The 16555-nt window shown below is 36.8% G+C and overlaps 1 protein-coding gene across 2 annotated transcripts in view; it reads right to left on the bottom strand.

The window, feature by feature from the left end:
- The window catches only part of ROCK2 (Rho associated coiled-coil containing protein kinase 2), a 99679-nt gene that overhangs the window by 36609 nt on the left and 46515 nt on the right, over positions 1–16555 (bottom strand). For both annotated transcript variants that reach the window (XM_039388475.1, XM_039388476.1), the window contains exons 3-5: positions 11332–11432; positions 4693–4830; positions 1840–2100 (exon numbers count right to left, since the gene is read on the bottom strand). In XM_039388475.1, the coding sequence (XP_039244409.1) occupies positions 1840–2100; positions 4693–4830; positions 11332–11432 (500 nt within the window). The remainder of the gene's footprint in view (positions 1–1839; positions 2101–4692; positions 4831–11331; positions 11433–16555) is intronic.

A 16555-nucleotide genomic window follows, 5' to 3' on the forward strand; every position in this document is an offset into this window, starting at 1 on the left:
CTAACCAAATTGCAGTAGAATTTTCCTGGGCTATTGGCAGCATAAGGAAGATACCAATGTCCACAACTGCTAAAAGAAATCCAGATCCGAAAAAATAAAAAAGTATTGGGTAAGCTATATTTTCTAGAAATCAGTCTGCCAACACCAATATTATATTTACACAGCTGGGATGTGTTCGTGTTTTGTAAGAAGTAGCATGAGATTTGGAGACAATCCAGAATCTCTCAACTTCTAAAGCTTCCTGTAAAAAAAATTTTTGCCATTCCACTGAGTCTGAGAAACACGAAGAACTTAAAATGTAATCTGTTAAAAAATTAATTTCTTTAGCAGATTACTGGTCCATTGATGATGCCCAGTCTAAACTGGAGCTCACTGTAATTCTTTATGACAAACATGCAAGCATTTCTGACATTTACAGTAGCGTCATCCACATTTTAGTATTCCATTCTTTTAACAACAGCAGCGAAAAGGAAAATGGAAAGAAAGGCCTAGGTCCACCATTTCTGGGATCTCTAAAATAGCATAGAGAATCCCTCTTTCATTTTAGATTTATATTATGAACTTTTTGCTGCTTTTTAATTGTCTCTTCAGATAACAACAGATTCCTTTAAGATCTACGGTCTATTGACTCAAAACAAAGTTAATTTTTAAGGACTGAATTAAGAGACCAAGTACTACTTTCAATTTTTTCAATTAAAGTAAATGCTGTCCCCTAGAATACAGGCAAGTAAATCATCCAAGTGGAGGTGAATATTCTCTCTGCCTTTAGAGTAACAATAGTTATTAAATTATCAGCAAAACTAAATAGACTGAATTTCAATAAACAGCTGCGGTTGTACAATGAAGTTAATATATTAGCATGTGAAAAAAAACCAACCTAATCAGAGACAGTACTTCTAGATACAGCTGAGAAGACATTAATTTAATGATGCAAATGCAAATTAAGTAGGTTGCAGAGACTATATCAAGCACCTTCAAAACAATACACAGAAAAATCTAAAACACTAAAGCAAGTAAGCTTAACAGGGTAACCCTTGCCAATATTAATACAGAAACCTTTCAAAGGCCAGGCAAATCGTAACACACATTCATATACAGGGTTTTTTTAGAATCTGTTAGAATTTTTCACAGGAAGAATACATTCTGTAATTTACAGCCTAACACTGTTTGTCAGGGAAGATTTTAAGAATGCAAACTTCAAAGGTAGATTTGTTTTTAAGTCACCTTTGATAACATAAAGTATTACATCATGTTAAAAATATTCTTATGCAATCTCATTAGAAAACTGTATTTGACTGTAATAAAATCTGGACAATTATAATGCACGACATCTTGACAAATATCTAACAAATTTTGATGAATATATCACATACCACTGCTGCCCCACTGCAACCTCATTTGAATGACCACTAGAGGATGCTACGAGAACAATGAGACACAGGAAAACACACGGACTACATTTTGCCTGTAAAATAATTTCATTTACAGAAAAATGTCAGCCTATGAACTGTTCCAAGGTTATTAATGTTGAAACTACGAGTTATCTCGTAAGCTTTTCAGACATTTGGCAAAAAAAAAATGAACCTCAAAAATTCATAAACACACATGCTTTCAGAAATAACGAAAAGTAAGTTTACATCCTTCTTCTGTGTGACAGAACAGTTTATTATAAAAAAATTACACTATTTAGAGTACTCATATTTAAAACTAGGAGACAAGAAACGGCTTTCTAACCAGGTACACCATTTGATGAACTTTCTTTTGTGTATTATAATTCATAAGAAAATAACCCTAGAATTACAGTTTTATATATAATAAATTATTCAGTTGCGTACTTACTTCATCCATTTTCATACAAGTGCCAAAATCTGCCAGCTTCAGATGCCCATGTTTATCTAAAAGCATATTGTCAGGCTTCACATCTCTGTGTATCAAGCCCATGGAGTGAATTGCATCAAGAGCAAGAACAACTTCGGCTGTGTAGAACTTGGCCCATTTCTCAGGCACATCGTAATTGCTCATAAGGTTTACGAGATCTCCACCTGGCATGTATTCCATTACCATGTACAAGTACTTGTCATCTTGAAAGGCACAAAATAGCTGCAACATTAATAAAAAAGAAAGAAAAAAATGCAATTACTTTTCAGAGACATCTAGTAAAAAGAATAAAGCCCCTTATCTTGAAATTTTGTTAAACCTGAGAATATCTTGTCAAAACTTATGTAAATAACTTTACTTTTTACATTCAGACAATCTACATTTTCTATTAATTATGACAGTACTTTGAAATTTACTGAATTTCAAAATCCCTTCATCTTCATTTTAAAGAAAGTGATAAAAGACTTCCTGATTTTTTTAATAATATAGGTTTATATATATATATCTATATATCCATATTTCTTGACATTAAAAAGTATCACTGAGTCAAAATGCAAAGTATCAAATCTGAGAAAGGGAGCATCACATAATGATTTGAAAATACCTAAACAGTGAGCAGCAACTCAGACTATTTCTAAATTGTGTGTATTATAAACTCCTTAACTCTGTACTTGTTCACAAAGTCACCACTGATTTTGTCCTAAATCAACATATATTGAAATAAGAAAGAAAACCAAAATGTTACTGAAAACAACTATAACACAATACAAAGAAATTATCCTTAACAATAAAATACTGATCTGGCATAGGTTGCAGTCAGTATGTTTCCTACTGGCATGATAATGAAAATAAGTTATCTCTTTAAAATGTATTTCAGACCTAAAGTGCTGAAAGTTTTAGAGATCTCACTCAGCAATCACCAAGTCTGAAAATAGCCCAAGCCATCAAAAGCATTACTATCAAATGTTCAAAGGCTGGTGTGAAAAAGTCTCTGAAAGTCTCACCTTATTTCTCAGGGAATACTGCTCCTTTACCTTAAAATCTAAAATTATTCACATCTTTAAATTACACACACAAAATTTAAAGGGAACTGAAAATAGGATGTATGGAAAGGAGGAAGGGAAAATAAGGGAATCTGTGGAAGATGAGGAACCATGTAAGGCAGGTATGTTATTATGGAGATTTGACTTTTAGATTAAAATTAACTGTATAACTAGCGACAGAAGACCTAGATTAGAAATATATATTTTAATACATACATATTGCACTGTATTTGTTTTCACAAATGGATAATATATGCATTATATAGTAAGATAATGCACTTGGTCATCAAAGTCTAAATTAAAATCCAAAATAGTCTCTGTATTCTCACATGTAAATATATTAATATTACACAATAATAAATAACAGCACTATGCCTTTATACAGCACTTTCATTATTGCCCTCAAGGGATTTAATTTAAAAAAAATAAATTAAAATTATCTAGGGCTCTGGTATCATTTGTTTTTCATATTAAAAACAAGACACAGAGAAGCAGTGTGATCTGTCCCAGTTTCTAACTCAGAACAGGAGCTACATTTTCTTCAAACCAGCTCGATGTCCTGTCCCACTGGACCACATTACCTAAATATATCACACTAATACACTTTACCAGAGAAGGCACACTTGCAACTACACTTTTGTTCATTTGCTATTTGCACATACAGACATACATTTATATCCTGCTTGTGACACTTTCCTTTGAAAATCCATGTCATGCATTTCTCGTTCCTTTCAACTGCATGTGAAAAATAAAAATAATTCCTGACAACTGCTGTTACTAGAACAAAGAACTAAATAAAAAAATCATCTATTTGGTTAAGTATTTCTGCTGAATATAGGCAAGGGCACAGAACATGTTCAAAGAACAAATCAAGTAAATAAAAAACCTTGTAAAACATTTCTTGCATGAAGTTATAAAGAATATATGGAAAGCTTCAGGCCAGTCTTATTAAATACACAGAGGCATGGCAATATACATGAGAGCACTTAGATGTATTAGTTATTTAACAAACTTAGGTACTAACAGTTTCTCCAAGCACATGCTTTCACTACCCATTTTATTAACTGGTGTAATTCACCGGTTACAACAAAAGGCAATAAGCAGTACTGATTCCTCCCAAAGGCATAATTCACATTACAACACCGTGATGATACATCTCAGGAGACAGCTGCGAGCAATGGTGCTCAAGACAACTGAAGAAGCCAACTCTCCATTACTTGGATTTTACTTCCAAGCTCAGGTGCTCTAACTGATCACCAAACAGAAGACGGTTTCAGCAAACCACTGCTCTGGTCTTGCAGGATACCGGGGTGCACACTCACCCATAGACCAAACTGCTGATGAAAAGACAGTGACTGTTTAAATCACTCTTAATACTAACTGCCTGTGATCAACTGACTGTATCAGAAGGAAAGACTGGAAAAAATATTGACATTTGTTTCTACATTTCTGTACAGAATTTTTCTTAGTTGGAAAGATAAATTCCCTATTATTCCAAATAATTATATTGGTATTTCAAAAGTCTGTTTCATTCTGTTTTATGATGCATTTGTGGTGACTAAAATGTAAATTAATCTATTTTCTAACACAGCCAAATACTCAAAACTCAGTGAAATTGCTGTAAAAGTGTATTTTTAAAAAGAAAACTGCGATTTGAGTTTAGGTGTCAATTCAAAACCAGCCTAAGACTGGAAAATATTTATTACATCATCGTTATTATTGCTGTTGTTGTTATTATTATTATTATTTTACTCTTACATATCTTCCTTACCTGAACCACCCACGGACTGTTGGCGAAGGCCATGATATCTCTTTCTTCCCAGAAAAAGGCTGAATCTGATCTCTTGATCATTTCAAATTTACTAAGTAGCTTCATTGCATAAACTTTCTGTGTCATTTTATGGCGAACCTGTTCGTTGAGAAAGAAGAGAATCAACTTTTTTTAAATGCCTCATTAAAAACCTGAACACCAGCACAATATATTTCTGCTATGTGCAAACTGCCTTCTGGGATGTGATGCCTCCAGGTCTTCATACACCTGATTTTCTACCCAGTAAGGATTTGAGAACTTCCAAACCTGGAAAGAAAAGCTTAACAGCCGCTCAGAAAAACCACCATAGCAGGGGTGGAACAAGAAGGATGCCCTGGGAAGGAAGATATGCCAGAGACTGGACAAGGGCTGCAGCTGCCACTGCAATCGCAGCAGAGGAGCCACTGGGCCATGAGCAGAAGCTCTTGGGAGGTGCCTGTTTCTTTGAAGATGCAGCAACACGAGCATATGATAAAGAAAAAAAACTCCAAAAAACCCAACGCAAAACTCAGAATGAGAAAAGTACCACCTTTCTCTAAAGACCTGAACTGCTCTTAACATTTTCTCAGTGAAGGTGCCTACTTCAAATCACCCAGAACACTAAAAAGATAAAATGACTGTTCACAGAAAAAAAAGGAAATGCTATTCCCCCATCAAAAGTTAGATCATGTAAGGAGAAATAAAGTCCGTGTTTGTATTTTCTTATTCTGAACACTGTCTAGCCATTTAAGTCATTCATGTTAGAAATTCTGCAAGCAGTCGGCTTCAGCCTCTGCCAATTTTTATTTTGCACCAGGTAAAGATTGCTCCTATTTCTTTCTTTTCCTAAATAGTTCTTAAACTCACTTTAAATGGTGCAAAATTAGTAACATAAACCTTATTGGAAAACTGGAATTAAAACTTCTATGAAAAAATATGAAAATATTTTGGAAAACTTCATCTGAATGCAAACATGAAACCAAATCCTTAAATTACACACTGCAGTCATTACTCTGTTAATTAAACAATATGAGACTTATGCTGCTTTATGAAACAACTACTAAAGCATCAGGTTTTTAACATTCTTGAGTGTTCCTTACAGAAATCAAGGTGAGAAGTATTCAGCTGTAAAATGTCTGAGTCAGCAGAAAAAAATAAATTAACTGCACCTTAACGTTTTGCATATTTTCTTCCTGTTAAAATAAAAAATTCAGTGGACTAATTTCTGAAATCGATTTGTGAAATTTGTGAAATGCACCAGAAATAGAAATTATGATTTTCTGGTGCATTTAAAACTCTCACATTTAGAAAAATAAAGCAGATCTCCCGACCTTAGTTTTGCACTAGTTTAATTACGCTACTTGAAAGAACAGAAGCTTTTTCTGAACACCTGTAAATGTTTCAGGTCCACTACATCTGCAGTGCAAAGCTTCAGAGAGGCATCTATTTGGTCTACAAATCTGGGAGTCTCCTGCTGCAGAGGAGCAGTAGAAAATAATATTGCTGAAGGAATAGAAGTATCAGTGGAGGGGGTAATCTTGGAAAGAGTGAGAACATGAATAGAAACAGGATTATTTAAGAACTTACTTGAAATTGGGGCTTTTTGCTTTCAAGATATAGGTGCAGAGGTTTTAGTATTAGTACCTTGCATAGTTTAACACTAACCAACAACCTTCTGTATAGTTAGACCAAAAAACCTCCAGCCTAACACCAGAACAGAAACAGGATATCTACCTTTATTAACAACTCTATAAGCACATTTTAAGATATTAACAATTAAGTCAGCTAGTGAGGGTGTCCTAAAAAAGGATTTTGAAAATTAACTCCTTCCCATTTACTAATCCCACATGGGATTATTTACAAAGATTTGGTGGTACACCACAAACTATACTCCACAAAGTAGAGCTCTTGTAATCCTGCCCAAAACCAGAAGAAACACAAAGACCAGAAACCACAAAAAGATACTGTTTAATTGAAGATGCATTTTCTGTGAAAGTTCATGTAAAGCTCTGCAATGTATTTAGTAGTTTACAGTTCCTAAAGTTGGTGTGTACTCTTGCATAGGTGTAGTTAGTGCAGCTGCCTTCATTTAAAAGAACACCTGTCTCCCACTACTTTGGGAAAAAAATTGTTGAAAATTAGCACAGCCTGAAACAAGCTCATGCACAGGAGAGGCAAAGTAAACAGGGGTGGGGAGACCCAAAATCACAGCCTGTGCACCTCTCTAAAGTAGTGCCAATAGCTTATTAGTTGGCTAAATTACTTCTGGAGAAAATTTCAAGATAGGTTCTTTCTCTGTACAAAAATCAAGGAACCAAAGCAATAACTGGTATGGCACACCCAGAGGCTGAGCGTGTCTTGGCACACCTTGCAGGGGAACAGACCTACCACTGATATTACTGCTTCTATCACCACCGTGGCCCCTGGAGACAGCCTTTTTAGCTGCTAGTCACTGTACTCTTCACCCAGAGCTATATTTGTACATACAGATATTGGCTCATACAGCAGATTATTCATGTATTAAACTGTCATGATGTTTCAATTTCTTCCAACTGTTAAAAGGACCTGCCAAATTTAAACTGCAGCTCACCACAGTAACTCTCAAAATAGGTAGGAAAATCCCTTCATGCCATTAGCACTGAGTAACATGGCCTCATTTAACTCATGAAAATGCATTAAGAAAAAAGAATTTCACTCTACTGTGCTTCAACAATCTAAGACCTTCAGTAAAGGAGCACACGCAAAACGCACCCATAATTTCTACAGCATCCACTCCAGAAGACAATCTGTAGGCAAAGAAAATAACATATCTATTTGAAGTTATCAGATTGAATACGCAGCATTGGCAATAGTACTGTCTCTTTTATGATTGAAAGAAAATGAAGGTCCTAGAGTGGAGTTTTGAAATGAACTCCAAGGCTTGAAGTAATCACAAGTATCCTAAAATACTTAATAGAGCCATAACATACGACTATGGATAGGGCACCGAAGTTCATATTCTGACAAATTTTCAGGTAAAAAACCATGACTTTATCTGCTCAATTACAGAGCTGCACGACCGCAGTGGACAGGAACTAAACCTAATAAACAAAGCACTTAATGGAAAAAAGTAAACCAGCACCTCTTTACGCAGGCCATGACAACTGCTGGTTTGCAACACTAAGAAATCGCACAGTAAAGACTGACACCCAGACCATTCTTTAGCACTCAAACACAAGAAAGCTTTAGTTTTGCTTTAGTTTTCTCTTCCAGTACATGACCAGGTCAGTCTGGTGTGTCACTGCAATGTTGCAGTCCTTCATGGTTAGATCTGGGAGAAGGGACTAAAGATAAGTTTCAATTTCATATCAAGAGGATTTTTCCTCAAGTGAAAACAAACAAGAGGTACTCAGGATGTGCTTTCATAAATTACTGTTTCTGCATAAACCACAAGTAACATATTAAGCACCATAATTCAATTTTTCTGTCTGCCCAAACACCAGTCACTTTTATTCACGGCACTGCATAAAAGAAGAAGTGGTCTGGCAGCTGGCAATTATTTTCTTAGCTTTCCCCATCACTACAGATCCAGTAAAACCAGAGACCAGAGCTCAAGTGTAGAGTTTAATACTTCTGGAGCTGTAAGGAAATTGTTTTTCCACCGAAGTCAGATGCTCAAACCAGAATCATCTGATCTCTCTTTACGGGACTGAATTTTTTTAATTTTTTGGAGGGCAGAGGAAGGGAGAAAAGTGAGGCTTTTAAAATACAATCTAACTGTAAGATACAACAGTAGAGAATTTGTTTCCCTTTTCTGAAAGAATCTGGAAAGTTGATCACTCCACACCACTTCAACAAGAAAATGCTATACTGGAGCAGAAGACACGGGGAAAATAAAATTAAATGACAGAGGTCATAGCTGCCTAGTTTATGCTGTAAATATTACAAGCCAAAAAATAAGCATTCTAATATAATCATTAGAAACATATAATAAATATTTGTGCTACAAATACCTATGCACAACAGCACACACTGATAACAAAACATTCATTAATTCACATAGTTAATCATGTTTTATTTATGGTTCTTTCTGCATTGAGTCCCCACTGAAGCAAATTTCTATTTTGATCGCAGAAAGTATTGCAAAATATTTTGCTTACTGCAAATCCATCATCTGCAACAGTGGTGTTAGCATTTTAAATGAAGTAGAAATAGATATAGCTTAGCTCAATAGTTTAAATTTGTATCATACCTTGTGAGGAAAAAAATCTAGGTATGTCTGTCCACATCACCAGCTAATATTAGTTCAGATCTGCAATTGTATTTATTAGCCCACTGCTTTTTAGCTGTAAGACTGCATAACATTATGATTTCAACTTATATTTTTACATTACAGAAAAATGGTGTTCTCTTAAATTGACATAAAGTACAGAAGAGTTCTATTTGAACACACAGAAGTTCCCCTCCAGCACCAAGCATTCCTGCTTTTTTGAAGGGCTTATTAAAGAATAAAAAAACCCCAACATAACAAAAACAAAACCCAAAAAACATTATTATATAACCAGGTTACCAAGCATTTTGCCATTTTCATGGTCAGGCAAATGAAAAATAGTTTGTCTTCAGATCCCTCAAACTGCCTAACTGCAGCACGGACACTGAAAAATCAGCTCTTCTTCAAAATCTAAATTGTGCATGACATGGATTATTTAGAAAAACCCTTTTATCTTTAGAAATACATATATGAAAATGCATCTTCATTTTTGAAGCACATCAAAAATACAATTCTCTTGGATCCTTCCAGCAAATATATGAGTGTGACACCCAAAAAAGGCACAGCTTCTGTTATTGGGATCTTCTCTTTTTCATCTCACCCCTACTCAGCAAATAGAGGAGGAACTCTGCTCCTTAGGACTTGACTTTTCACTGACTTCCCATGCAAGCGCATGAAAAAGGAGAGTCTCTATTTGCTGCTACAAGTGGATATACATAAAGATAAAAACATCTAATCAAGGACTTTAAAACAAGCCATTTGATGTGTCTGTCAGTGAAAAGACAAGGAACAGTCTGCTTTCTTACAAAGCTCCCTGCAGCAGCCCTTTCACACATAGGTAAGGTTCTGCTAAAGGTTCTGGTTTTGGTTTTAATTTCTTGCCAGCAAGGATATAGAATCATATAAAGATACATATTAATTTTTTAAAGTCTTGTTAGAAAATGGGGATTTTTGGAAATACTCCACTGCAGACTTCATACATTCTTCTGGATAAAAACAAAGTGCAAATGACCCTGATAAAAATAGGTAAGAGGCTGCTACATTCTCATGTTGCCAGACTTGGATGAAGGTGTCTCAAAAATGACACAAATGAATAAAAATTGCTGATTAAATGTTGCTGTCTGCCGCATAAATAACATCTAAATTTGCAAATTATCCATTAGTCATGCAAATAGCTTTACTCTAGTCACAGTTTCAGGATAATTTTAGGTTTTCTTCCCTGGTTTCCATTAATTTCACCAACGCTAATATGGAAAATACAAAGAATTTTATAAATGGATCATAAATGTATTACTATTTTACACTGTATACCTTCTATAAGTACTTCACAGCTTACAGAATTTTACCACATTCCTCAACAAAACCCCAACACATCTTTGTATTTTCCAAAATGCTTATGTATTACAAGACAATATAATTTTCCCAGCTTCCTAGTGCAAAAATAGCACATAACAGTAAAATGTCAGTTCCATGTCAAAAAGCAAAAGGGTAATTTTTGTTACCTTGTGGTAACAAGATAACAAGTTTCAATTGCTGCAAATTAGTTGCTCCACTTTCCATTTACTTGCTCCACAGCTCTCTTCCACTAAAAATGCTCACAGAGAAAAGTATCCTGGATTAGCTGGTGCACAGTTATCTGTAAACTCATGATAACTTGTCCTTGGTGTTTGTATTTCAGATTCTATTTGGTGCTTACATCCAAGGCTTATTTCAAAACTGACATATCAATCCATCTTATACGTATGTGCACATTTTTGTGTCACTTATCACATATTAGGACTTGGAAGTCTGGGAAAAACCAAAATTAAACGAAAATCAGACTATGCGTGATACACCAAGGGGTTTTTTGTATTTTGCCTTTTTTTTAAATAGAATTTCTCTACAATAAAAATTTACAAAGTACTCTCATTCTTACTTTAGTTATTATAGAGCATACAATGTTGAGGGGACAATGTTAAAAAATGAATCTTTTAAAAATCCTGAGTCATGTCAGTTAAACGCAATGCAAGCATTACAATTATAAGAGCAAATCAAAATTCTTTTGTCACACTATATACTTGCTCTTTCATAGGAAGGTTTCAGACATTATTATACAGTGAAGCTTGTGGCCAAAAAAATTTAGAATTGCCATGAACTGCCTTTTTGACATTGATCAAAGGATAATAAACTATTTCCCAAGTCCTTCCCTTCCAATCCATCACATTTTAAACTCAGATGTACTGTCTACTATGTGCAGAAATGACCTCATGACACAATGAAAATAATACTTATTCTTTATAACAATGCATTTTTAGATATAAAGTGTGGAAAACTGAGGAAGGTTTTGGCTAGAACTGGAAATCTCTCTAAACATTAAATCATTACATTCTTACCAGCTGCACTTCTCCAAAAGCCCCTCTTCCAATCACCTTTACAACATCATAGTCTTCAGCTTTCATTTGTAAAGCTCGGATTTTTTCCACAATCTTCTCATCTAAAACAAATCAAATAGAAGTTGTGATAATGCACGTATTAACAGAATACAAGAATTTTCTCTGTAATTTTTCATTTAGAGTAAAAATAAGCTATTTGCATTTAAATGCTTAGAGTTTTCTTGATAATTCTTGAAATCTGCAGTCACTCTAAATATCCCCTTTCATTATTCTTTGGAAACCATTACCCTCTACCTTTAGCTGTAACAACTGAAATGTCTTTTGGACTTTGCTGATTCTCATTTCACACCTCTAATAATCACTCAAAAGCTCACAAGAAGACTCTGGCAATGAAGAGAGGCAGAGATGCCTGTTGTGCAGGGGTAGAGGACTTGGTACACACAAACCACTGCAGCTGCGACCTGCTCCTACACAGCTGGAGGGTTCAACAGCAGTCAAATGGCAACCTTCATGTACAACTACGGATCATGCAAAGACATGACTTCAGATCCACTCGTTCATTCCATCCGATACATTGATTCAAGTTTACCTATGAGTATGTAACTGCTGGCCATCTCAAAGTGCTTTTTGGTGTTCACTACACTTCTTAAAATGATGTCTACAATGCTCTGTTCAAGTATTCTCTGGTATAATGTTCTGCAGATAAGCTCTGGCTGTCAGTATGTGTCTTGTTGGCAGTTGTGAGAATCCGTAAGGGAAACCAGCGAAATTCTGATCTCTGACAAATTCTAAAAACACGCAAAGTCCTAGACTCTTTAATTTTGCAAATGAAGCATGCTACGAATGCATTCCTGGCTAAATGCATTTTTTAAGTCTATTCTTATTACAAGGACAAAAGATAATGGAAACAATGAATGGAATCCATAATACGGGAGGTAATCTTTCTTAGGCATGGCAAGCCCCCCCCCCCCTCCCCGCACACACTGAGAAGAAGCAAAACAAAGCAACCAGGTGGCTGGAGCAAGAACTCTACCAGGGAAGAGCATAAAATTGTATGAAAAGCTGTGGATGCTTATATTCAGAGAGGAGTAGAGGTGTATATTGTGAGATCCCTGTTTAGGGTCAAATACCATGGAATTTGATCCCTAGAAAGGCATGAAAGAAGATCTCAGATCTGAATACAGGAGGAAAAAAGGATCAGAGATACAGTTAATCCAGTACGACATTAAAGATGACCTAGTCCGAGGAAGTTAATGATAATGAACATCTAGTAAATAGCTTAACCATCCCTACATATTTAAAACGAGCAGCTTGGCAGGCTACAAGCAATCCAGGAGATGCCTGACTATCAAGAACATTTATTTTGTTCCAAGCAAGCAGAAAGCCAAATCAGGGAGGTGCTCTGGTCTATTACTCACAAACAAGAACGATCTGGCCCAGGAAGACAAAGTCTATGGGAGCCTTAGCTGAAGCAACTGTGGTGGAACTTAAGACTCTTAACAGAAATGAGGAAGAAAAATAGCAGACCTTGGACTTCAGAAGAACAGACTACAGCTTGATTGGGAAACTCACTGGCAGGATCCTGTGGAAAGCTGCTGTGAAGGGCAGAGGAGTGGGTTGATCTTCAAAGATGACATGTTCATAGCACAAGAACAGTCTGTTCTAGTTAGCTAGAAATTGAACAGGAATGGCAGGGGGGAGCCAGTCCAGCTAAATGGACAACCTCTGCCTCAAGTCAAGCACAAAAGGCAAAGGTTTGGACCATGGAAGCAGAGATGTCCCAAACGGGTACGAGTGATCCAGCAGGAATGTCTCAAACAAGCAAAGATAGAATTGGGAAAGCCAAGCTTGGCTGGAATTGAAACTTGCCACGGTTATGAAGGGCAATGAGAGCCTTTATAAATACACTGGCAATAAAAGAAAGAATGAGGCAAATATGGGCCTGCTGCTCTCAGTGAGGTAGGGGATCTAGTGCCATGGACATGGAGAAGACCAATGTACTCGATGATCTTTTTTGCCTCAGACTTCACTCTCAAGCTCTGCTCACAGGCCTCCCAGCTCCTCAAAGGCAATAGTTGAGTGTGGAACAGCAAACTATTGCAGTAGGGGAAGTTAAGGACCAATAAACCAACTTGACGTACACCAGGTGATGAGACAGGACGCATCCAAGTATGTTGAACAAGCCAGTAAACACCATTGCCAGCGTGTTCTCTATCACCTTTGAAAGGTCATGACAACTTGGGGAGGCTCCTGATTACTGATAAAGGGCAGATGTCATGTCCATTCTCTAGAAGGGCAACAACGAGGATTCAGAAAGCTACAGGCTGGACCAGCAGGCTGACCACACTGCCTACAACAAGCACAGAGCAAATCCTTCTGGAATCCGCTTCCAAACACTTGATGGACAAGAAAGGATAAGAACAGCCAGAATGGATCTAAAAAGGACAAACTATGTTTGATTAACCTGATTTCCTTCTATGACAAGATGTCTGTCTTGGTGCACAAGGGGAGAGTAGTACATACATCCTTTCCTATACTGCAGCATGACTTTCAACACAGCATCTCAAAGCATCTTTGTAGCCAATTAACGCCAACGTGGATTGCACAGAGAAGTTACCAGGTGAGTGGAATACTTGCTGGAGTCACAGTCCGTGGTTTTAAGTTCAAAGCTGATACACTGGAGGGCAGGGCGGTTTTTAGGAGTGACCCAGACAGGATGAGTAAATGAGCTGACAGGAAGCTCAAAGAGTTCAACGACAGCACGTGCAGAGTCCTGGAGCTGGGATGCAACATCACACAACAGTATAGGATGGCACTTTGAGAAAGAGGACCTGACAGCCTTGGTGGACAATAAGCCAAGCAAAGAGGAACAAGCAGCCAGCCTTTGCACTGACTGTGTACAAGTCTGCATGGGTAAATCCATAGCCAATAGGTTGAGGGAAGGGGGAAGTAGATTTCCTCCTCTATTTGTCACTTGTGAAACCATATCTGGAATGCTATGTCTAATTTTGGGGTCCTCAGTGCGCGAAAAATATCAAAGCATTCGCCAGCTTTATGGAAGTCCACCAGGATGCTTCACGTGGTATTCATAGAGAAGCTGAGAGAACTGAATTGTTCAGTTTAGGATGAACAAATGGTTGGCTTCAACAGAAGCTGAAATGAGGCTTTACTTTTAAGGGGTGCAAAGTGAAAGGACAAGAGTCAACAGATAAGTTGAAACACTGGAAATTCTACTTTGTAGGAAAAGAATACCAAGAATTGGGGAATGGAGCAGACTGCCCAGTAGAGCTACAAAACCTCTGTCTTTGGAAATTTTCAAAATTCAACTGCACAAGGACCTGGATGATGTAATATAACATCAGAACTGGTTTGACTTCCAGCAGAGTTGGACCACTTGACCTCCAGTGATTCTTCCTAACCTGTGTAATACAAAAATGCAATTCCAACTTTCTTCTTCTGTGGAAAAGATTAAATGTGACAAGGAAGGGAGGAGATTAACGTTAATAACGAGGCAATAGCCTGCTAGTAAAGTTGTAAGGACAGAGGCAATTAAAACCTCAAAAAGTAAATACATTTGCTACATTCAGTGTACCAGTAAGACTGAAGTAAGCCAGAGTGTGAATCAGGAAAGCTTAGACAGGAAGCACAGGACAGCAACAGTGCTTCACCCACACCAAGTTTATTATTTTGTTAATAATGTGAACTAATTTTGCAGATTGAGAAGGGAAGACTGTGCTTGGAAGCTTATTTAACTGCAGATAGGAAGCTCTGGCACAAGACAAATAATAATAAATGTAAATCACAGGAAGCAGCAGTAGAGAAGGAACATCAGCAAATTTCAAGGCAGAGAGAATGTGCAACTACATATTTGAACACAATATTACATCTCATGACGGACAGGAATCACATGAATTTATTTTCAAATGTTTCTAAGATGTTACAAATACCTTCAGATGTGTGAAATGAGATGGTAAGTATTTCAACACATTGAAATTGAGCTATGTAGTTTTACATAGCTCAATTTCTGATCAGAAACTCAAGAGAATATTTCTGTGTTCAAAACAGAATGCAGAAACTACAAACCACGCTACTACAGCTCCAGTGAAACTCTTTAAGCATTAAACATTGTGATTAAGCAATGAAAAACCCAGTAATATATGAAGCAACCAACAGAGGAGTTCCCAGTTTTATCATCCCTGGGAAATGTTGAGAATGGAGAAATCCTACTTTCTTAGCTAAGAGATAGGCTAGAATAGGATAGAATAGTATAGAGCCCTGTCAGTTGGAAGGGACACACAGCTACCATCAGTCCAACTGCCCGACCTTTTAGGGCTCACCAACAGTTAAACATGTTGTTAAGGACATTGTCCAAATGCCTCTTAAACACTGACAGGTTTGGGGCATTGACCGTCTCTCTATGAAGCCTGTTCCAGTGTCTGACCACCAGCTTGGTAAAGAAATGCTTCCTAATGTCCAGTCTAAACCTCCCCTGGTGCAGCTTTGAACCATTCCCACATGTCCTGTCACTGGACACCAGAGAGACCTTCCTCTCCACTTCGCCCCTCTTTAGAGAGCAATGAAGTCACCCCTCTCAACCCCTTTAACTAAGATTTAATAATCTTAGTTAAAAATAGTATCATCTAGGGATGCAAGTGTTGTGAAGGTATCAGTTACATAGATGGATTGTCTATTTTGGCATAAAATTTTACAGATATGGAACAGATAATCAATGCATGGAACTAATCTGAAACAAAAAAACTGGGGTGCAAGAAGGCAAGTTTAGATTAACCCTGAAGCCCTGTCATAATTGCAACCCATGCTGGATCATATGATGTAGTTCACATATCACATAACATGATCTAATTCAAGGTGCAGGAGACCTTTCCAAGAGTAGCCTTTTAGTAGAGTTCTGAATTTTTGGAAGATTTCACACAGGTAAGTTTGCAAATTTGTGGTATCTGTATGCACAGATACCACAGTTTGCATCTTACAGCCTCATAAATTTGCAAAAGAACAAAGCCCAGCAGCAGAAAAATGTTATGTTTAAAGGAAGGAATTAGATGGACTCCTCAGACCCAGAATATAATGGAATCTGATAAAAATATTGTGACATTTGAGTAGAAGTCCTAAACGTGAGAATATCACCACCTATGATTCAGTTTTCTTCTTTAACACAGGAAGGACAGGGAATGCTGGATACCAAGAGTGTTTAAAGACAGCTTTT

The sequence above is a fragment of the Pipra filicauda genome, unplaced genomic scaffold (genome assembly GCF_003945595.2).
Source record: "Pipra filicauda isolate LSUMZ 115617 unplaced genomic scaffold, ASM394559v2 scaffold654_size181887_pilon, whole genome shotgun sequence".
In the NCBI taxonomy this organism is placed as follows: Eukaryota; Metazoa; Chordata; class Aves; order Passeriformes; family Pipridae; genus Pipra; species Pipra filicauda.